The following is a 24,423-nucleotide window of genomic DNA, read 5'->3' as shown; positions in this document are numbered from 1 at the left end:
TGTTTATGGCTATTGCTCAATGTTTCATGACTCAAAATACTCAAGTTCAATCTTCTAAATACATTTGTGCCAATTTTGTGACTAACTATTATTATTTCTTTTCTCCAGGGAAATGAGGCAAGTTATCCTTTGGAAATGTGCTCACACTGTAAGTGAAATATTCTTATCAAGAATTTCTTTTATTTTCACATCTTTGTATATGTACGTATATAAATCGTAAACCTCTGTGTATTTGTATGGCAAAGTTGGTTCTTAGCCATTTTAAATGGTTAATGAATTTGACTTAGAGTCTTTCTGGGTTACCAGAATAGTGAAAGATATTTTTTTTATAGATCTCTTTACTATTAGTGTCTGCACTGTGTTGTAATTACAAATTGACCCTCAAATTTCAGTGGCTTAACCCAATAGAAGTTTTCAGATTAAAAAAGCTTCAAGTAAACAATTTAGCCTGTGGCTATGTAAAATCAATGCTTATTGGAGGCACAACTCTGGTAGACTAAGCAGCTATTGCATAAGACCTTTCTGGGGAGAATGAGGAGAAGTGTGAGTGGGCTGGTTATTTCTGACTATACTGGAGAATATAAAGAACATGGTGGTCTTACAAATTCTTGATTCAAGGATCAGAGGACCAGGGAGCTTAAATAAAAATCACAAGGTCTCTTGCGTGGAAGTACGATGATTAGGGAAGAAGGGAGATCATGGGAATTGGAATGGGGGACCCTTGGTAAATTTAGATACAATCCTGAGGTTCCAGAATTCCCAAACTCTTCTGAACCTTCCTTGCCTTTTCTGCCATCCCTGTGTGATGAAGTTGGTCATGCCTTGTTTGGAGACAACTTACTTTGCAATGAGGTTTGTCTTATTAAAACTATTTTTCCATTGTTCATCATTTCTTCAGTCTCCTTTCTTTTCTCAGAACAGTTGTCAGTCCATGGGGTTGCAAAGACTTGGACACGACTGAGCGACTGACACTTCTTTTCACTTTTCCTTATCATCAGCACCTTTGCTTTCTTTTGCTTTCTGGTTAAATGCTCTTACATCACCTCTTTTCTTGACTGACTTCATTGTCTTTCAGATCTCAGCATAAATGTCCCCTCTTTGGAGATATTTTCTCTTTTTCTACTCTCTTCAGTCTCTCTAACAAGGATAGTACCCTGTTTATTTTCTTTATAGCAGTTACCATAAGCTTAAATTACTTGTTTATTAATACATTGTACTCCATTTTATTTTCTATTTTGTAACTTCTACAATTAAAAAAAATTTTTTGTGGTGACACTCTGACCAATTACCCATAATTTGGCCATCTCTACTGCTATTTACATTTTATTTCACTGTTTGCTCCCCAGCTTTCCCTTATGAAGTTCTTACATAACTTTGATCATACATAGCTGTATATTTCTCTCTTAAACATGAAGGTAAAATGTTGTATCCAGTGTATTGTTAGAATAGACCAAAACCACAACTAATCATGACTGTCTAGACCGGAGGTTGGTAAACTACACTTACCAACAGTTCTGTTGATAAAGTTTTATTGGAACACTGCCATGCCCATTCGTTCACGTATTGTCTATGGCTATTTTTGTCTGACCTGTGAAATGTGGTCAAGGTAGAGTAACCTAACAGACTAGTGCTCCAAGTGTTACCTCGATCTATAATTCTTGTCCATGCCATAGTTAATATGTCAGTTATATAGTTTCTTTAGAAATCTGCTCAAAATTGTACCTTGCTACTTCCTGTTCAGCTTGAGCCTATGGTGTAGTCATTCCTCCTGTTGCTAGTGGGCTAAGAATGGGTTATAGAAGCCTGTAATTAATTAGGATTCAGGCTGCAAATAGAGTTGGGGGTGGCTGTGGGGAGTACGACTCTGAAAGGTATGAGGGAGGTTAGTTTTTGTTTCTTGATCAGGGAGCAGAGGTTGTCCTAAGGGGACAGGACATCCCGGGTTCTAACCTTCTGCTCTCTCTGTAAATCTGGGACTGAGGGTCATTTACCTGATTGCGGAGAAAAACGTACCAGGGCAAAACGCAAGATGGTGTTCCCTTCAGTGTATCCAAGATGTTGAAAGCCAAGTTTTTTTTAAAATAGTATTTGAAATAGATTTCATACACTGTTAAAGTTGTTTCTTTCAGTTTTATCCTCAGAACTAAGTCTTCTTTCTTCTGACTTCATCTGTGCTCTGAGGAGGCTTGAACCTTGTCACTAAAGATCTGTACTTGTCAGTGATTGTTCAACTAGATGAGTCTGTCTGAATTCTTCTGTCATCCAGTAAAAATGTAGTCTTCCTCGAACTTCCTAGTTGGTTCACTAGAATATAATATATTTTATACATGATTTGGATGAATTTGAATTTATCCACATTAAAACCACAACTTTTCCCCCACCCACACACTGTAGTAAGTCTTTTTTTGCTCATTTTCAAAACTTTATTAATGAGAGAGCTTAGTGTTATTTGTAAACAGCTCTTACCATGTATAGTGTTAACACCAATCCTTGAGACACTTGACTTTACACTCTTCCCTGTTCAGCTTGTGCCTTTTTTTTCCTTTTAAGACCTAGCTCAGGTCTGTGTTCTCTGGGAGACCTTCTGTAGTCCTCTCACGTCATCAGTAGTTACTGTCTCTTTTGCTCTTTTAGTATTTAAATTGTACTGCAAAAGGTAGTAAGATTCTAAATTATATACTGTAAAGTACTGTTTATAATCTTGTGTGTGACACAAGATAAGTACCCACAGAGTGCTTACAGTCTAGCAACTAGGAGAAAGAGAAATGCATTTTTTCCCCCAGTGGAAATAAACCATTATGAGCAATAAAAGCAAAGGCTCCAAGAGGGGAAATTACCATTGATTAAGAAAATTAAGAAAAGCTTCATGGAAAGGGTAATGTTTGAAATTGTTTTTTGAAATATGCATAAGATTTGAATGCTGATTAATTCTTATATCTGTCTGGTCATTTGCCTCTTTCAGTCTGTAAATTCCGTCCAGATCTTTGACATTTTATCTAACCCCATGCATTATTCTTTCTAGCACCCTACTTTTAATCAGTGACTTAATGCTAATGCGTTAAGAAATGCTTAAGAAAACTTGAGGCCATTTCGAAGTGTTAACCTCATTACCTCCTCACTCCATCACCTGCTGCCTGCCACACACAGAAACTTTCCCATTCTCTTAGTCAGACTTAGTAGCTCTTGGCTTTCAGTGTCAAAGTTTGGGTTATCTCCCTCATTCAAGGCCAGCCTCTGCACTTGTGCTTTTGGTCTCATTCCCCTCACCTCTCGGGCCTTATTTTTTTAGTTTTCTTTCCATTTTTACCTATGTCTGCAGCTTCATTTTTCATCAGTTTACATAGTCAGCTCCCCTTTGATCCTGTTCCTGCATGTATCTCCCAGTTTTTCTCCCTTCTCTGTCATATTTGAGCTTTGCAAGAGTATATACAGTGATATCCATTTCCTTATTTCTGTTAATTCCTTTGCCTGCTCAGATCTGGCTTTCATCTCCTACTTTTATTGAAACTGTTACTATTAAGGTCAGCTTCATTTTATTGACACAGTGCCCCATTGCTAAATCCGATGGAGTAAAAAAAACCTGTAAAATCATTTGTGGTATTTGGGGAAATTTGAACACTGATTATTTACTGTCAGGGAAGTAATTAGTAATAATTACTGTTTTAGTTAGAAGAATATTTCAGAGATAGATGGTAAATACTGAACAGACATGGACATGGTACTACTGTGTCTGGGATTTGCTCTAAAATACTTGAAGTGGATTATAAGTAAGATTTTTAATGTGTTAATGATTGAAACTGGGTGATGGGTATGTGGGATTCATTATGAGTCTCTCAATCTTTATATTTGTCTAAAGTTCCCTTTATATGTATTTTTTTAATAAGTGAAAAAAAGTGGAAAATAACTGAGTAATATCAAGGAGAAATTATTATTTAAGTATAGATGAGTATGGCCTGCAACACAACTAGCTTTAATAATAATAAGAGGTGGTTAAGCTCATTTTCACCACTGAAAGAATTGAGGTGTTAACAATAGAAACGGAAGTGTGATGCCTGGCAAAGAGCAGATGCTGAATAAGTATCTGTTGACTGAATAAGCTAGTAGGAGCTCAGTGCTGGGTTGTATAGACAGCTAGTTGGATAATTTTAAAGACTGTATCTTTCGAAAAACCCAGTAGTTACCAGTCACTCCATTTGTTTTCATAAATAATGACGAATATTTACATGGCATTTAACACATACCAGGCACTGATCTAAGCACATCACATAGATTTATTTTGTAACCTTCACAATAGTCTCATGAAAGAAGTGTTGTTACTTTTCTCATTGTATAGATGAAAAAACAGAGACATCAGTAATTGACCTAAGATCACGCAGCAGCAGGTAAAGTAACAAAGCTGTGATTTATATCAAGCAGTCATGTTCCAGAGTTGTATCTTTAATCAATACTGTACAGCCTCTCTTATAGTAACTCTTATCAGATTAATGTTGTTTGTCTACATGAATGATTTTATGGAAAAATCGGACTTGTCTAAGATATATTTAGGTATTCTGATTTTGTGTGTCTCTTAATGTCTCTTAATTCAGTATTTGATTTTTGTTGAATTAAATTATTCTTGGCCATTGTGACTTTGTTCTTTCTGTTGGCTAACCTGTCTGGAGAAGGAAATGTATACTCTATTGGGGTGATTTGGTCAAAGACTGTGGTTGTAACTTGGCATGATAACTTGGAAAAATGGCTGAGTACAAGATACTAGATTAGATAGTTTAGCAGAGGGCTAGATTGGAGCACAGGTGGAAGTGAGTGGAAAGTCAGATTCAACTAATTTTTTTTACTGTTGATAAAACGAGTATAACTCTGAATAATTTTAATAAAATTGGTAAATGTAAGGCCTGTTTTGTAGATTGAATGCAGTTGAAAGACTAAAAAAGTCTTTTATCTGAAGAGATTTCTCAGTTTTCTTTTGTTAGACGGTGACCCAAGAGGAGCTTGGCAGGCTCTGAAGGAACATTTCCCTTTGCATAATGAACTATCTGTAGAAACCTTGAAGACACCTTTAGCCACTAGGACACTGCTCTCGTTTTAAGTCAACAGTCTCATATTTAAGTGGTTTTGTTTCTGGTTTGAATATTTCTGCTCACAGTCAGATTGTCTCAGGGAGGTTTACATGTTCATATTCTTTACTTAGACTTGGATGTTTTTTTGTTTTGAAAACAAAACTTTTTCACAGAAAAAGTTAATCTAAAGTTAATTTGATTTCCTCTTTCACTTCTGCATTCCTTTATGTTTCCTTTCTTATATGGACTAGTCTAACTCACTATAATTTTTCAGTGTTGTGTATTCTATATCTTCTTTTTTTTTCTTTTTATTTTTATTGTTTTTTTTGTTTTTTTTTTATTTTTTTGTTTTTTTTTTTCTTATTTTATTTAGTGTTGTGTATTCTAAAGAGTAATATCTGGTTTACTCCCAAATCATTCATCAAGACTCCATCAACCATGATTATCAGTTGCTTAGCGATCCTGAATTCTACTATATTTCACTTAGTCCACTGAGAATTGCTTACATTCTCTTTCTTTCAGTAAAGTTTTATTGCTGAGTAATAAAGTATAGTGCACGAATTTTGAACACCTAGGCTTGAATTTGCTACCTTGTTTTGTAGTTACAGTACCTTAAAAAAAAAGAAAATCCCTGGATGATCTGCTATATTCTAAATATTTCGGATTTTTATGTGAATAGTCTTAAGAAGAATGAAGTGCTACCTCTGTCTTCTTTATCTGTACTGTCAGATTTTGGCATCGTGGTAGCACTTGCACATTTTTAGTTTTTGCAGGGAAAGTCGATGGCATGTAGTAATTTGAGAGTCTACCACAAATTTGAATCATTTTGTAGCTGGTATGTAGAAGACAGTTGCATCAGCTGGTGAGAAAACCTATCTAGGCATTTAGCAAAACTGTAAATTCTTGGATCTTTCTCAGAATATTAGAGCAAAAGATATGGAAAAATATGCAAGGAACTTGGGGAACAATACAGAATGTAATAGCATCTGCCTAAAAGACATCTCAAAAGATGTAGTAGATAAAACAGAAGCAAAAATAACCAGTGCATTAGTAGGAGAAAATTTTCTTCATCTGGAAAATCATATCTTCTGATTGGAAAAGCATTCTCATAGTTGGGAAGTTTAGATTAAAAGAGGTCTATATTTGGTGTTAACCTCTTTTGTAATTTTAGAAGTCCAAAAGCAAAAAAGAAACCCTAGAAGCTGCTCGACAGGGAAAAGTTTGGCCTCAAAAAAATGAGAGTCTGCTGGCATTGGAATTCTTAGCAGCAGCAATAGGTATTAGAAAACAATAGGGCAGTTAATTCAAAGTTCTGAGTTCCTAAATCCAGAATTTGATATCAATCAAATGATTACTCAGGTGAGAGATCAAATTAAAGACATTTCCAGAAATTTAAGGACTTGGCAAAATTTACCTTTCATGAGTTCTTAAATATGCACCCAGAAAAGTGAAATAGAAGTTAGAGAAAAAAGGAAGAAACAAGATCCAAGAAACTAAATCTCTAAGACACCAGTGAAAATCCCAGGATAACAGCTCTGCCAGGGGGCCTGGAAAGCAGGTGGTTCAAATTAGAGCAAGAAGCCAGAACTGTCTGTGGAAGACATCATCAAGAAAAAAGTAAAAGCCATTACATAAATTGTATGCTGGAATTTCTTAGTGTTAACATAAAAAGCAAGTCAATAAGAAAAAAAAAAAAGCAGAGACTGTGGTTGCAGTATGCAGTATTACATTTTTGGTAATAAACCAGATTGAGCTCTGGAGCAGCCACAAATAAGTCTTTTGACTGATTGGTCCTGAAAGTAAAAGAAGACTTTTGAATATGCTTGATTTTGTGAAAATACTGTATTTTGGCGGGAGTTGGTGGTGGGGAGTGATACAGTGCTAAAGAAAAGGACAGCTAGCATATTCAAGCACAACATATCATAGAAATAGATAAAAGGAAAGCTTGGAGAATGTGGTGTAATGAATTAGGGTTGGATTTGATTTACAAAACAATGGAAATCATTGAGAGCCACATCTTTTGAATAAGGTATGTTACTGACATACACAGTATACTTAGGTTAAAAGAAAAAAGAATATGACTTTTAAAAAATTAATTATTTTTAATTGGAGGATAATTACCTTATAGTGTTGTGTTGGTTTCTGCCATACATCAACATGAAACAGCCATAGGTATATGTATGTCTTCTTCCCTCTTGAACCTCCCTCCTAAGAGTATGACTTATAAGCCAAGTTATTGATAACTTAGAAAACTTGAAGATGTGTTATCTGACCTTATAATATATGCTTTTTCATTAACTTACTGCATATTTTTATTTGAACCACAGTGTAAATAAACAAAAGGAGGAAAAACAATAGCAATACAAACACCTTCAGCAGGAAAACCAGTTGGAGAACATCTTAGAAATATGTTTTTTGGTTTTTATCTACCTGCAGTGTGGAAATACTGTCATTATTCCCTTTTCTCCACACTTGGCCCAAGAGTTTGACAGGTTGAGTTGAGGAACAGCAATATTTAGTATCTCTTAGCCCAATATTCCATGTTAACTCTTCTGGTGGAACTAACAAGGAAAAGAAATTATAAAGTATTTCAAGAAATCCCTTTATCCAGCTTTTACCATCAAGCTTTTCAGATTAAGCAGTTTTACTTAACTCTCTGGGTCTTTTTTTCTCATCTGGAGTTTTTCATTTCCAAGGTTTCTTCCAGCTTTTTGCATTACATGGCTTTTCTATGACAGATTTTCTTCTGAAACTCAGTAAGCTCTGAAAATTCTAAGAATGTTTTTTTGGATTAAGTGTGTAGCTTCTTTTGTGACATCTTTGGATAGTATTCATTTGCCTTGTGAATTTTGATGTGGTGGATCATTTTTGACTGTGTCGTTATGTAAAGTAGAAGTTAGTGTTACATAGTGTTCACATTTTGAAGGAGCGTTCTAGAAGAAAGAAAGGAAACAGTTTCCAGTATTAGTAATGAAAAGGCCGAAGTCACTTACAGTCCCTATACATGTTAAGAGAATAACAAGGCAACTTTATAAACAGTCTTATTCCAGTAAGTTCTACACCTTGGATGAAAAAGACAAATTCCTTGAAAAACAAATACAGGCAGACCTCTTTTTACTGTATTTCACTTTAGCATGCTTGCAATATTGTATACGTTTTCATTATTATTGTTATATTTGTTATGGGGATTGTGATCAGTGATCTTTGATGTTTCTGTTATGACCTGCCAAAGGCTCAGATAATAGCACTTCTTAGCAATAAACTATTTGTAGGGTTTTTTTTTACATAATGCTATTGCATACTTAATAGAATACAGAATAGAGTAAACATATTGATAACTTTTATATATGCATTGCAAAACCAAAAAATCATGTGACTTGCTCTTTTTGCAATAGTCTAGAACCAAATCTGTGATATCTTGAAGATACACCTGTTCCTAAAACTGACCCAAAAGGGAATAGAAAATCTTAATAGCATTATATCTATTAATGAAATTGAATTTTTTCTCACAAGGAAATCTCCAGGGCCAAGATGGCTTTACTGGTAAATTCTAGCAAACATTTAATGGGCGGGGAAGGGGGGAGCGAAAGTCATAATCTAGAATCCTTCAGAAAATAGAAGCTAGCATTACACCAATAGCAATACCAAAGATGAAGCACAAGCTGGAATCAAGATTGCCAGGAGAAATATCAGTAACCTCAGATAGGCAGATGACACCACCCTTATGGCAGCAAGTGAAGAACTGAAGAGCCTCTTGATGAAAGTGAAAGTGGAGAGTGAAAAAGTTGGCTTAAAGTTCAACATTCAGAAAACTAAGATCATGGCATCCAGTCCCATCACTTCATGGCAGATAGATGGGAAAACAGTGGAAACAGTGACTGACTTTATTTTTGGGGGCTCCAGAATCACTTCAGATGGTGATTGTAGCCATGAAATTAAAAGACGCTTTACTCCTTGGAAGGAAAGTTATGACCAACCTAGATAGCATATTCAAAAGCAGAGACATTACTTTGCCAACAAAGGTCTGTCTGTTCAAGGATATGGTTTTTCCATTGGTCATGTATGGATGTGAGAGTTGGACTATAAAGAAAGCTGAGCGCCAAAGAATTGATGGCTTTGAACTGTGGTGTTGGAGAAGACTCTTGAGAGTCCCTTGGACTGCAAGGGGATCCAACCAGTCCATCCTAAAGGAGATCAGTCCTGGGTGTTCATTGGAAGGACTGATGCTAAAGCTGAAACTCCAGTACGTTGGCCACCTGATGCGAAGAGCTGCCTCATTTGAAAAAAGACCCTGATGTTGGGAAAGATTGAAGGCAAGAGAAGAAGAGGATGACAGAAGTTGAGATGCTTAGATGGCATCACCGACTCAATGGACATGAGTTTGGGTAAACTCTGGGAGTTGGTGATGGACAGGGAGGCCTGGCGTGCTGCAGTTCAAGGGGTCACAAAGAGTCGGACACCACTGAGCAACTGAACTGAACTGAACTGAATACCAAAGATGCTATAGAAAACTATAGACCTGTATTCACCATGAACATAGATGCAAAAATCCTTAAACATTTTTAAGTCACATAAATGTGTAAAAAGGACAGTAAAGCATGATCAAGTGGAGTTTATCCCAGGAGTATGATTTTAACTTAAAAAAAGACAATCAATGTGATTCACTATATTGACATAATAAGAGGAAAAAAATCTCAGTAGGTGTAGCAGAGTATTTGTTTGAAGAGTTCAGTACCCATTAATGGTAAATACTTTTGGTAAATTAAGAACAGAAAGGAATTTTCTCAACCTGATAAAGGGCACCTACAAAAAAAAACCTACAGCTAACGTCATACTTATTTAATGATAAAAGATTGAATGCTTTCCATGTAAGATTGGGGGAAAAAAGCAGATTTTCACTCTAATTGTAGACAACCTTGTACTAGAAGTTCTAGCCAGTACATTAAGTCCAGAAGAAGAAATAAAATATGTAAGTGAAAGTCGCTCAGTCATTTTGGACTCTTTATGACCCTATGGGCTATACAGTGCATAGAATTCTCCAGGCCAGAATGCTGTAGTGGCTAGCCTTTCCTTTCTCCAGGGGATCTTCCCAACCCAAGGATCAAGCCTCGGTCTTATGCATTGCAGGCAGATTCTTTACCAGCAGAGCCACAAGGGAAACCCGAAATAAAATGTATTCAGATTGAAAAGGCAGGAGTAAAATTGTCTTTATTCTAGGATGACATGGTTGTGTTTGTAGTAAATCCTGTTACCAGAAATAAGAAGTGAGTTTAGCAAGATTGTAGGCTACAAGGACAGTATACAAAAACCAGTGGAATTTCTATATAATAGCAGTGAGCAATTGAAAAAAATGAAATTGATAAGAATACTATTTATAGTAGAATAAAAACATTGGGATATGCAAGTGTAAATTTAATCAACTAGATGTTAAGATCTGTACATTGAACTATGAAACATCACTGAGAGGAAACTTACAAAGACCTAAATAAATGGAAGGAGGTACCATATTCCTATATTGGAAGACTTTGATACTCTCAAGGTATTGGTTTGACTCAGATTGATCTGTAGAGTTAAGACAATCTCAATCAAATTTTCAGCAGGGTTTTAATAAAAACTACCAAATAATTATTAATTCTATATAGAAAAATCACAGGTCTTAGAAGAGCCAGCACAGTTTTGGAAAGGGACAAAGAAAGTGTGAGGACAGTGTCCCCTGATTTAGAGACTTACTATGAAACATAAAACTATGGTGTTGACATAAGATAGATAAGCAAATCTAGAGGGTATAAACCCCTGTATGTTTTTATTCACTTGATTTTTTAAAACATTTTTTAATTGGATATTTTCCATGTAACATTTTGTGAATTTAAGGTACAATTTGTTGATTTGTATAGTTAATTGGTTTTTGACAAAAACATTGAAGATATCATTGTAAGGGGAGCCTTTTAAACAAATAGCTGGAATGCAAGTTTACCCTTAACTTATATACAGAAAACATTTGGTCATAAATTTAAACCATAAAAGCTACAACTATGGAACTTCCAGAAGAAAACATCAGCCAAAATCTTATTATAGGCAGAGATTTTTAGTTGATCTGCGAAATGTGAATCATTAAAGAAAAAAATGGGTCTCATCAAAATTGAAAGTTTTTACTCTTTAAAGGCAGTTTACAAGCGGCATATAAAGCTGCCTTTTTAAAAAGTAAAAGAAGATACTTGAAATACCTCTACCTGACAAAGGACTTGTACCATCAGTCTAAAAAGAGAATCACACAACTTTTAAAAGACAACCAGACAGTGAAGAATCCTCCTGCGATGCAGGAGACCTGGGTTCAGTCCCTGGGTTGGGAAGATCCCCTGGAAAAGGGAATGGCTACCCACTCCAGTATTCTTGCCTGGAGAATTCCATGGATGGAGGCCTGGGAGGCTCATGGGATTGCAGAGTCAGACATGACTGAGCAACTAACATTTTCCCTTTCACATTTAAAGAGATAAAGGATTTGAAGTCATGTAACAAATGAAGATATATGAGTTGCTAACAATCACATGAAAAAAGATCCTCAAGATGATTAATCCTCAGAGAAACGCAGGTTAAAACTATAATCACATACTGCTGCCATCCACCAGAATGGCTCAACTTAAAAAGACTCAAAATACTATGATCTGGCAAGGAGGTAGAGAGAGCCCTTGGAATTCTCAGGTAGTGCTGATGGGAGTGTCAAATGGCACACCCACTTTGGAAAACTTCTTAACAGTTTCTAAAAGTCAGACATGTGCTTACCCTATGATCCAGCAATTCCAGGAAAACATTTGTTTACACAAAGATTAAGTATATTCTTAGAAGCTTTATTCCTAATAGTTTCAGATAGGAAATAATAGGAATGTCTATTAAAGATGAACACTTAAACTGATTGGGAAGTATTCATACAATGGAATATATATACTACTCTGCCGTAAAAAAGAAGAAACTACTGACATATGAACCAACCTGATTAATGTCAGAAACTTGATGAGAAAAAGAAGACGTCAAAAACTTAATGAGAAAAAGAAGAGTACATACGTCTGATTACATTTACATGAAATTCTAGACAGAATTTAGTTACAGAAAGCAAATCAGTGGTTGCCTGGAGTTGTGGTGGGGAGCTAAGTGGGGTGTGTTTGTGATTGATTGAAAGGGACCCAAGGAAACATTTGGAATGATAGACATGTGCTTTTTGTCTCGATTGCAGCACTACTTCCATAGGTGTATCAGTTCAGTTCAGTTCAGTCGCTCATTCGTGTCCGAATCTTTGCGACCCCATGAATTGCAGCATGCCAGGCCTCCCTGTCCATCACCAACTCCCGGAGTTCACCCAGACTCACGTCCATCGAGTCGGTGATGCCATCCAGCCATCTCATCCTCTGTCGTCCCCTTCTCCTCCTGCCCTCAATCCCTCCCAGCATCAGGGTCTTTTCCGGTGAGTCAACTCTTCACATGAGGTGGCCAGAGTATTGGAGTTTCAGCCTCAGCATCATTCCTTCCAATGAGCACCCAGGACTGGTCTCCTTTAGGATGGACTGGTTGGATCTCCTTGCAGTCCAAGGGACTCTCAAGAGTCTTCTCCAACTCCACAGTTCAAAAGCATCAATTCTTCGGTGCTCAGCATTCTTCACAGTGCAAATCTCACATCCTTACATGACCACTGGAAAAACCATAGCCTTGACTAGACGGACCTTTGTTGGCAAAGTAATGTCACTGCTTTTGAATATGCTATCTAGGTTGGTCATAACTTTGCTTCCAAGGAGTAAGTGTCTTAATTTCATGGTTGGAATCACCATCTGCAGTGATTCCCAGAGTTGGTTTAAAATTTCTTTTTAGCATTTTATTTACAACTTGATAATCCTTTTGTTGGTGCTGATGTCTTGTTTTTGTATATTTGATAATTAATATTTTAAAGTTGGCTTCCCTCATAGCTCAGTCGGTAAAGAATCTGCCTGCAATGCAGGAAACCCAGGTTTGAAAGTATGTAATAATTTAATCTAGAAACATCAAAAGCACATATTTCATGTTGCTTTAGAAAATTGCGATATACCCCCTAAAATCTAAATATTTTAAAAGTGGTTGAAAGTTTTTCACTTGTAAGAAAAAGACACAGTACAAATGTCCATATTTCATAATATACCTTTTTGATTCTCTTTCAGTATTAATAGGGAGTTTTCTTTGTTTTGTTTCATTGTCAAACTGTTCTGTGCAGAACATAAATATTAGACTGTTAGTCTATAGAGAAGGTCATTATAAAATTAGGTGTGTATTTTGAAGCTGCTTCAGTTCAGTTCATTACGGTCGCTCAGTTGTATCCGACTCTTTGTGACCCGGTGGACTGCAGCACACCAGGCTTCCCTGTCCATCACCAACTCCCAGAGCTTACTCAAACTCATGTCCATTGAGTCAGTGATGCCATCTAACCATCTCATCCTCTGTTGTCCCCTTCTCTTCCCACCTTCAATCTTTCTCAGCATCAGGGTCTTTTCAAATAAGTCAGTACCTCGCATCAGGTAGCCAAAATATCGGAGTTGCAGCTTCATCATCAGTCCTTCCAATGAATTTTCAGGACTGATTTCCTTTAGGATGGACTGGTTGAATCTCCTTGCAGTCCAAGGGACTCTGAAGAGTCTTTTCCAACACAACAGTTCGAAAACATCAATTCTTCAATGCTCAGCTTTCTTTATAGTCCATGGAGCTGCTTATGAAGGTTTTTATCTGTAATGTTCTCTTCTGCGCCCCCTGGTGGTTTTGATTTTTTATTTGGGATAACATTGGAAATAGAGTCATTACTCTTGTAGACTGAATTTTACAGAAGACTTTAAAACTTTTAAACTAGTCTTTATGTTGAAAACCTACCCAATAGCTTCTATTGACAATACTGTAAGGCTTTAATCATATGGTAGTCTTTTTTTGACAGTTAACAACCTAGTTAATAACGAGGGAACAAATTATTAAGCAATACCACAGAAATAAAATTTTACAAACAAGACCTACCTAAGATGGTGCTAAATTTAGATCAGAGTTTGAGGAGAAAATAGGATATTTGAATAGTCTCGAGTACTCCTCCCACTATTTTTCGATGCAAAGGGAAAAATAGTAGATTTATAGTGGAGAAATCTGACAGAAATCCCTCTGGCCACCCTTGACAATGATGAAGTCAGAAGGGCACATTATTTCTACTGTATTCTTGCCCCAAATGCATTCTAATCATGAAAAAAAAAACCCAGCAATTCATGCTGGAGGACATTTTACAAAATACTGCATCAAAAGTTTCAAAGTTATGAAAGACAAGATAAAAATTGAGTTGTCACAAATTGGAGGAGACTTAAGGAAAAATTACCAAGAAGTTGCAAAAATAATAGAAGTCTCAGTTATCACACACCCAGCTGCTTCTGATGTTAACATTTCACAGACTTGAAATGCAATTATTGTTATCAAAATCGAGAAATTAATCATTGTTACAACATTGTAAGCTCTATATTTTAGTGGGAAAAAAAGGGGGCTTTGAAAAATTTTTTCTTTTCCAAGATTCTGTTCAGGATACCACATCACATTTGGTTGTTTCTTTGAAAATAACTATTATTGTTCGAAGGATTTGATAGACTTGCTTTGTTTTTAAGTCATTAACAAACCAATAGGTAATAAATTATTTATAAAGTGGCTGTTAGAATTTTTTGAAGGACGAGTTTTTTGTTCTTTATTACTATTATACCAATTTTGAGAATTGGCTAAAATTTGAGGAAAGTGTGTTTTTCTACCATTCTGCTTATTTCTTTTCCTTTACATTCTGAGAAACCTCAAAACCACCTAACAGTGAAGTAGCAGCTTAGTGTGCGCGCGCGCGCGCGTGTGTGTGTGTTTAGTACTAACAGTGCTTGAAGGCCTACATCTCTTTGCTACTGTTGGGAATCTCTTATATTCTTCTTTCTAAATGAGAAAAAAATATATATATAATAAATTGTTGGTATTTCTTTATCTGAGACAATGATGAATAGATAAGCAACCTTCTATGTATTAATATTATATATTCTTTAGTGTTATTATGTCCAATTAGAAATACTCATTTAAACTTAGAGTAGCATCATGAGATCTCTGAAAGCAACTTCTTAATTATTTTATGTGTTAATACTAATAAGATTCTTGAAATAACTTCTTTAAATAAGTAACCATCTAGATTGCACATTTATTCCTGAGTATATTCAAGGGTGCATTGATCTGGGTAAGGTCTCAATAATTTAATTTGGTTCCTTTCTGTGTTAACATTCCATAGTAGTAGCTGTATTTTAGAAACTCAGACTAAAAGATCTGTTTTTAATATCTTAATTTTTAGAGGCATACATATTTATGATTATAAGATTATCTGTTATAATACTTTGTATAGTATAGTTTAAATTAAATATGTAGGAACTTTGAACTACTAGAAAAGATAGTTCCTCCCAGAGGTATCCTTACAAAAAGTGGAAAAATAGCATGAGTCTCAACTTGGCAAAACATGAAAAACAGTATCTCTGAGTCACAAGATGAGTCAAAAGGGTGAGGTTTGTTTGCTTTTCCTTGTTCATCTGTTTTAAAGGGAGTGTGATTCCAAGTAGCTGAAAAAAATCTTCGATGAAAGATGGTGCCAAAAGTTGGAATTCTTTATATTTAGAAGTACATATCTGAAACATTCAGTGGTGTTGCCAGGATGGATTTGATCTGTGCCTAACTGTTAGGAGATTGGTAATAACTGTAAATGAAAAGTAACCTTTAAAAATATTTAACTTTTATTAATTTTTTTCTTAAAATTTAATTAAAAATTTAAAAGTGCTGGGTTTTATTTGTTCATACTTGCGAAGAATGATCTTTAGACGAATATTCAAGAAGCTGGCAGCATTGGAGGGAGACTTTGAATATTGAACTGTATTCAAACCTTGTTCAGATTTTGAACCATGAACTGTTAGAAATAAACTAAATTAAAATTTGAAAAGAGAAATGAAAATCAGAGTGCCTAGTGTACATAGCAGAGATTGATTTAGTCCATCTGATATGAACCACCTGACTTTCATGATCAGCTTAGCATTGTCAATCCTGTAATATCTTGGTACTCAGCATACAGTTGGTTGTATGTTATGGCGGGTGCAGACAAGCAAAGAGGTAACGAGAAAAATTTCATGATATATTTTCTTTGTTATAAGAAGTTAGTCCATAGTATGTTCAACTCTAAATTAAATTGAAAATTAAACTATTGGATAACTGCTGAATTTTTTCTTGTAGTTATACAATCATTTGGTAAATCGTGCTGCTCCTTTTTGTTTGTTTTTAGTTGATGCAGATGAAATTAAAAGGCTAGGAAAGAGATTTAAGAAGCTCGATTTGGACAATTCTGGTTCTTTGAGTGTGGAAGAGTTCATGTCTCTACCTGAGTTACAACAGAATCCCTTAGTACAGCGAGTAATAGATATATTCGACACAGATGGGAATGGAGAAGTAGACTTTAAAGGTAAGAAAGTACTTTTAGTTAAACTGCAAGTTAGATAATCTATGAATAGTCTTACATTTCCATGTACAAAAATGTCTGAAAAGTTGATTTTTTCTTGAATGTCCTTGAGTACTGGTTTTCTTAAAATAGTAGATTGTTAAAACTTAAAAGTCTGTGATATATGAACTTTAATAAACTAATAAGACCTTGTACTTTTTGGGACATAAATGATTGAAGTGTCCTTTTAGGTAATCTAAAAAATGGGATTTAGTATTTCTTTTGTTGTTAGAAAATTTTAGAGAAACTTAAAATATTAGAAGCCACATTTTTTAAAAACTTTTTTAAAAGAATGAGACTTTAACAATAAGTCAGCAATAAAAAAAAAAGCTGAAGTCAGAAGGATAGGAGTATTATCATAGAAGGGATTAATTTAGTTAATCTAGATTTTACAAAGACAGTAGTGCTTTTGCTAATGTCAGCCATTTGATTCTACACTTTAAATAAACCTTTCATTTCATCAGGAAGTCAACAGTTTTTGTTATTTTCATTTGAAGAAGTGAATTGTCCAAGTGAAGGGGTCTAAACTGGTTGTGATTTAGTGTTCAGCAGCAGTGAAGAAAAATGACCATTTGTTAGGAAACTTCAAACAGTTTATGTAAATGATTATGAATTTTGGAACGAGAAACCTCCCAATTTTTTCTGCTAAACGATTTAAATATTTTTTAAGCCCTCTTGTATAGTCATATTCTAAGAATATAGAGTTAAATAGCTTAAAGAATATGTTTTTTGAGTGTTATTCTCTGTAGCAACTAATTAATAATAATAATAATAAATAAATCAACTTGTTGAAGTTGATTTGATTTTAGAGAGTTCCAGGTTCAAATTATATGTAGAAACTTGTTTGTTTCAAATTTGTCTCTTTCAGTTGTAAATGCCACTAGTAATATTTTCTTTTGGAACAGGAAGATATTCTGTTATGAGCATGTAGGGTTTGTGTCCATGAGCGTGTGTATATTGTTCTTCTTGGTAAAAAATTGAAACTTCTGATTTGTAAATGTTTTTTATTCTTATTCAGAGTTCATTGAGGGAGTCTCTCAGTTCAGTGTCAAAGGAGATAAGGAACAGAAGTTGAGGTGTAAGTATTTTTCTTCACTGAGTTCATTCTTCCTCTTAGACCATTACCCCATACTACATTATAACCTCCTTTTAAAATATTCTAAAAAGGAATCTTTTATTCTAGATCCTTAGTAGACATAACAGAAATTTTACATTCTGGAGAAAATCCTTTTTGGACATTTGCAATTTGTATTTTTTAATGATGTGTCATTGTTGCTTATAAGTTAGGTGTACAATACACAAAATTGATTCACAGTTTTTAAGGATTATATTCCATTTGTGGTTAAGTAATATAAAATATTGGCATGAAAGTGAGAAGAAATGCTTTAATATGATTAGCTTAACTTCGTTTACACTTGTATTCAGAATTATTTAGCCAGAAGTTTACTATTTTGGTTTATGTAGGCTTGCCTCTCTTTCAGGGAACATCTGGTATCTTTTTAAAATATTCGGCTCTTAACTGGAAAGACATTATGTTCAATAACAGTCCTCTGAGGCACAAGCTATATGCTAACTTCCTTTGCAAATGAATTCTTGATATAAATGAGAATAGTATTAATAGTAGTAACAGTTGCTGTCTTTGACTGTGTATTATCTCACTCAGTACTGTAAAGCAGCAGTCCCCAACCTTTTCAGCATCAGGAACCAGTTTTGTCAAAGATAATTCTTCTATGGACTGGGGGTAGGGAGTGGTCTGGGATGATTCAGTTGCATTACATTTATTGGGCACTTTATTATTATTACATCAGCTCTACCTCAGATCATCAGGCATTAGATCCTGGAGGCTGGGGACCCCTGCTGTAAGGAACCTGGGAGGTTAGAACTGTAATTAGCCCCAATTTTATATGTGCAGAAACCGAAGCTTAGGAAAGAGTAAATGACTTAAACTCTAGGCTATATTAATTGTCCCAGGCAGTCTTAACTCCATAGACCATATACTTGCAACCACCTGCTGCTGCTGCTTAATCACTTCAGTCGTGTCCAACTCTGCGTGACCCCATAGACGGCAGCCCACCAGGCTGCCCCGTCCCTGGGATTCTCCAGGCAAGAACACTGGAGTGGGTTGCCATTTCCTTCTCCAGTGCATGAAAGTGAAAAGTGAAAGTGAAGTCGCTCAGTCGTGTCCGACTCTTATCGACCCCATGGAGTGCAGCCTACCAGGCTCCTCCGTCCATGGGATTTTCCAGGCAAGAGTACTGGATTGGGGTGCCATTGCCTTCTCCCAGTTTCACCTAAAAGCAACATCTCTATGTAGGAAGGAGCTGTCCTCATAGTAGAATTCTAAATGCTGGGCAACTTACTATCTTCTCTTTCTTTGACAGTGTTCGTGATTACCATACAATTGCCATTGATTTTTCCTTCCTTTTTTTTAGTTGCTTTCCGTATCTATGACATGGATAAAGACGGCTATATTTCCAATGGGGAACTCTTCCAGGTGCTAAAGATGATGGTGGGGAACAATCTGAAAGATACACAGTTACAGCAAATTGTAGACAAAACCATAATAAATGCAGATAAGGATGGGGATGGAAGAATATCCTTTGAAGAATTCTGTGCTGTAAGTACAAAAAAGCTAGTTCTTCATTAGTTACGTTTCATAAAAACATTTTTAATATCACTTAGTAGAGAATTCCTTATAGTTATATTTTGCCCTAGAAATTTGTTTGATTTTGCCCAGTAGCCCCAGGTGTTCTTTGTTGTAACTGTTACTAATTACTAATTATTCTCAAGAACTAATACTCTCAGTGATTGTCTGATAAAATGCCACAACAATGGTATTAGTCACTTTTACTTATTATTGGTAGCCTCCCAAGTGAACAGCTAGGTTATTTGAAAATACTTCTGTAGGAAATAAGAGTTCATGAATTTCAGCTAGGAATTCAGAGGCTTGGTCACAAGTATGACAGAAATGGAGTCCCTATCTGTCAAACTCAACAGCGAGGCAGTGTAAAGAGGTGATTTGTTTTCCCCTCTCCTGTTTTTCTAAGCTACTATGGGTAGCTTTTGTGATCTGGGGCAAGGGCTCCACAGAGGCATAGCCTGCAGTTGTGAGAAGTCCTGGAGGACTTGCTGTTGGTGGGAACTGGGGCACTGGCTCAGCTTCCTGTTCATTGCTTCTCTTCTGTGGCTGCTGCCCCTAAAACAGAGATAGTAACTTTCTGATGTGTCATAAGCAGTTTTAACGGTAAATTGAAGATGCTGGACAATACAAAGGAAATGCTAAGAAAATAAAATGTTGTGAAAATTTTCAGTCATCACTGGATGCTTCTATAGAAGGTTTTCTTCTTCTTCATTTTTTACTTAGAGGACACCAGCGAAAACAGATTAGCTTGTCATATGTTACATAAGGACTTAAGTAGCTACTTTGGCTTTTAAGTAGAAGTTCACATTATACTTAAAGGATCTTTTTTCATCTCAAGGGAATGAGATCTTTGCATTTTGTTTCAAAAAAGTAGGGTGGTGCTCTAGTTAAAGAACAGGCTAGTTCTCCTTGGAAGAGAGTTAGAGAGGCTGAACTCCTGGGATGGGAACCAGTGCCGGGGGTGCTGCTGCAGGTGCGTCCTCTCCCTCTGCCACGCCTCCTCCACTGTTGCCAGACGACTCCCGTGGGTAGGCATCGGAGTGTGTGTGACATGAGACTAGCCTGGTAATGGCATCATAGATAGCAGCCAGTTTTCAAAAGTAGGGAAAAAAGAAAAAAATTCCAAGACTTGAGGGAGCAAAACAAAAATGAGGAACTTGGCTGGAGTGACGTGAAGGGATGTGTATAAGTGAAGACTATTTGCATTTAGTAAATATAAACTGTAACTTAAAATTACATGTAAATCACTTTACTAGTGGAAGGAAATACATCCCCTAGGTATAGAAATTATGCTTTGTACGCTGAAGGCGTAAGCTAAGCTTTGAGTTTATTTTTCAGCCTTTGTGAAAAATTGCCCTTGTATTTTTGGAGGGCATAGTTCAGGAATGAATGAAAATGTTTGTATATTAAGCCAACTTTTGGTAACATTTATCAGGCTCATATCTTGGGCTTTATTGAGTTCTCTTTATTCTGTTTTCTTAAGCTGTAACAGAGAGAAGAGAGAGTTATCTCAAAAGATCACACACTACGTATCTGTTCTAATATTTTCAGAACACTTAACTGTACGCAAATCTTATAAATGATCAGTGACAGGATTAACGTTGATGGATTGAACGCATGTATTTACTTTTGTATCCTTTGAAAACTTCACTGAAATTAAATGGGTTAAAAAGAAAAGGTTATAAACCCACAAGGAGCAGAGAATAGCGGAGAGGATGGTCACTCAGTTTGGTAATTTATAAAGTTGAGTGGCTAGCAGACAGGAGTGAAAATTCTAAGCTGTCAACTAGGAAAGCGGAGAAGCAGCTTGGTTTATAATGTGGAACTCCTGAAAGGCTCAGAAAGTGGGGACATGACTGAAAGTGGGTGTGAAGGGGGGCTAACAGGAGAATGGCTTAAGTCTGTCTAAGAAGCACGTGGAACACAAGATCTCCTTCCTGACTCTCTTCAGTCTCTCCTGCATTGTAGTGGAGATTGGCAAGAGTGAAATAGGGTTTGGGGTGTGTGTGTGTGTGTGTGTGGCGGGGGGCAGGGGGTGGAATTAAGTGAAGAACAGCGTATTTGCATTTTGACACCTCCAGCCTTCTTCTCTTACTTGATTCCCTGGCAGCTACACTTGTACCCTCTAGGCAAGAGGTGGGAAAGCCCTGTTTGGGAAAGCTGACCTTTAGACATGGTGTTTACCCAGTTGTTCAAAGCGCAGCGCACAGTCAACAGCCCTGCCCTGTGCACGGAGGCTCTGGGGCGGCACTTTCCACATGAGGAGAGAGCCTAGGATCACCAGACATTCAAGGAAAACCTCTGATACAGATTACAGAGATGAACTCAAACCTGAAAAAGAAGCATGCTGAAGCAGGCTATGCAAGGGCAATAAACACTTTAAAAGTAGAACAGAAATCTGTCATTGTTACCTCAGGGATATAATGTATTAGATCTTTGAAACAAAAATTAGACAATGTATAAAAGAGCTCTAGGAAATTTAAATGTTGGGATTCTTAGGAGGTCTAACATCCAAATGTTAGATCCCAGAAAGAAATTGGAGGGAAGGAAATCATCAAAAAATGAATCAGAAAATTATCTCAGAATCAAAAGTAATGAGTTTCCTTGACTGAAAGGAAACTGGGTACCAAGTACCCAGCATAGTATATAAAAATAATCTGGGCCTTGGTACATTGTCATGAAATTTTAAAACAAAGAGATGGTTTACAGGCTTCCAAAGAGCTAAGGTAGAGGCATAGGGGAAGGGCTTCATACAGAGAGTCAAGAATCGTAATGGTGACAGATTTCTCACTTAGCAACTTGGAAAATAGAAGACAAAACAAGAATTCTCAGTAAACTCAAACTGGATGACAGAATCAGACATTTTCAGGTTTGCAAGTCCTCCTCCCTTTTTGGGAAAGTACTAGAAAATGTGCTCCCACTATGAAAAGGTTATAAATCAAAAAAAGAAGTCAGTGTGAGATATAGGAAGCTCAGAGGGTCAGGCGGGAGAGAAAGCCATCTCTAGGAGGATCCATGGATGCCAAACCTGGATGGGAGTAAGTCCAAAAACTCTGGGAGTGATTTGAAAATAATAAAATCGATAGCTTGATACAATACATCTGAGTGCCTTTAGAGCAAAGTTTAGTGTTGAATTAATGATAAATGCATAGAACACCCAGTGAAGAAAAAGATCAGTTATTAACTGTAGCAAAGCAAATATGCAGGGAAGCAAAAGTAATCATAGTACACAGTTCTCTTCTGCTATAAGTAGTATTTTATGTAGTCATAAATAAAAGGCTGAATTTCTGTCTAATAAAAAAAAATGCAGCTCTTTGAAGCATGGGAGAGGTGGGAAGTGTGTGGGGTAGGAGATGATGTAGGATAGGAGATGAAGGAAAGAGGTGTGTGTGTGTGGAAGTGAAAGCTGCATCTCCTGTGATGGGAAGTTGATGGATAATATCTAAAACTTGAAATCTAAGAAGAAGCAATGTAGGAATGTTATTTGGAGTCTTCTAGGCAAATACTGAACATCAGCTGAAAATTCTGAATGATTGCTGCTAAGTAAAAAATGAAATTTGAGGACAGGATAGCAAATGGCTGTTTTCATTGACAGGAGTTGTAGAACTAGCTGGCTGTTTAAGCTTTATTTTTCAAATAAAAATTAAAAAGTTCAAAAATAGTAGCAGATGCAACTACGTACAACATGGATGAATCTCACAAACATAATGTTGAGTGAAACAAGACAGACATGAAAGATTTCATTTGTAAAGTGTGTAAAAACAGATCACACTAATCCGTGGTGTTAAGTCGTAGTGACTAGTTCTGTGTAGGTGTGGCTTGGGAGGAGGGAGGTAGTGGTGGGAGGGGGGTCGCAGAAGAGCCGTGGTGATGCCCTGGGTGCTGGTTACTTGGGTCATCACTCTGAAAATTGACCAAGCTGTTAACCTTTATGGTTTGCTTATTTTATGTAGGTTTTGCGTAATAAAAGCTATCCCCAAATAATGCTACAGGTAATCTCACTTCGACATTGCCATGTTTCACAGAGGTGTCTGTAACAACTCTACATGTAGTTGACCCCATGGAAGAGCAATGTGCAGAAAATTTTATTCATTACTTTTTGATACATTCTAGAATAGAGTGACAGTGAAGCCCGTATTTGATTTTTGATAGTTTTTATAGTAACACCTAGTTAACATTTGATACTAAATTACTGAAGTCTATGTCAAAATGCAAAGGAAAGAGTGGGCCAAATCCTACCGGTAGCCTATTTTTTATATTTTTGAGCTAAAAAAGTTTTTTTACACTTGAAAGTGTTGTTTAAAAAAAAAAAAAAGGAAGAAGGAAATTTAATAGAAACTATACATGGCCTACAAAGCTTAAAATACTTCCTGCCTAGTCCTTTACGGAAAAATATGCCATCTCTTGTGTTAGAGCGCAAGAAAATGCTTGTTATCCTGGGAGCAAGAAGCCCTGAAAATTCTAACAAAAGGCAGTGCAAGTTTTAAAAAAAGAAGAGCAGCTTCTGGAAATGGCTAAAGTAGTATGCTTTTTTAAACTGCAGTTTTGGTAGGGTGGTTAGACTGGTGCAACGGAGTCCCTCAAACCTGGTCAAGTGTGGTCTGTTCTGTCTGTTTCAGGTTGTAGGCGGCCTAGATATCCACAAAAAGATGGTGGTAGACGTGTGACTCTTGTGTAAAGAGTACCACCCAACACTTTTGCTTTCTTCTCCATCTCTGAAGATCTGCTCAAGACGTCCAGCAATGCTCTCTGTGTATTTAAATGGAAGTATTTTTCTCTGTGAAGCCACATTTTCCAACATGAGCCTCATGAAGCCCAACTAAGTGTTATTGAACTCTTATTCTCTCAATAACTCAGTGTAGCACTTTAAAGCTGAAGGACAGCAGCATGAAAAGAGCATATCAATGTGGCGAAGAAAGGGAAGGGGTTGGCTTTTTAATTTATTTTTCTTCATCTTTTATAACAAGAAAGTATCTATATATACATATGTAAATATTTATATATAGATATATGTAGCTTTCTATATGTGTAGTAGGTTGGCTTTAATTTAATATACTTGATTCAGAAACAAAAATGATAAAGAGTACAAAAGTGCCAAGCAGAACATTCAACATCCTTACTTTTATTTCACACAGTTTTATATATAGATCGAAGATTGTACAGTTTGAGCCGGGTGTTAGGCCAGC

The 24,423-nt window shown here is 36.2% G+C and overlaps 1 protein-coding gene across 2 annotated transcripts in view; it reads left to right on the top strand.

Moving 5' to 3' along the window:
- Positions 1–24,176, top strand: part of PPP3R1 (protein phosphatase 3 regulatory subunit B, alpha) — a 61,648-nt gene extending 37,472 nt beyond the window's left edge. The window contains exons 2-6 of one of the 2 annotated variants that reach the window (NM_174583.2): positions 109–148; positions 16,384–16,560; positions 17,615–17,674; positions 19,029–19,213; positions 23,857–24,176. In NM_174583.2, the coding sequence (NP_777008.1) occupies positions 109–148; positions 16,384–16,560; positions 17,615–17,674; positions 19,029–19,213; positions 23,857–23,904 (510 nt within the window). In that variant the 3' untranslated portion in view covers positions 23,905–24,176. The other variant, XM_059891024.1, reaches the window with a different exon arrangement.
- The last annotated feature ends 247 nt before the right edge of the window (positions 24,177–24,423 follow it).

Source organism: Bos taurus, chromosome 11 (genome assembly GCF_002263795.3).
Source record: "Bos taurus isolate L1 Dominette 01449 registration number 42190680 breed Hereford chromosome 11, ARS-UCD2.0, whole genome shotgun sequence".
NCBI lineage: Eukaryota > Metazoa > Chordata > Mammalia > Artiodactyla > Bovidae > Bos > Bos taurus.
The sequence above is the reverse complement of the archived record's forward strand: the minus strand, read 5'-3'. Positions and strand labels throughout refer to the sequence as shown.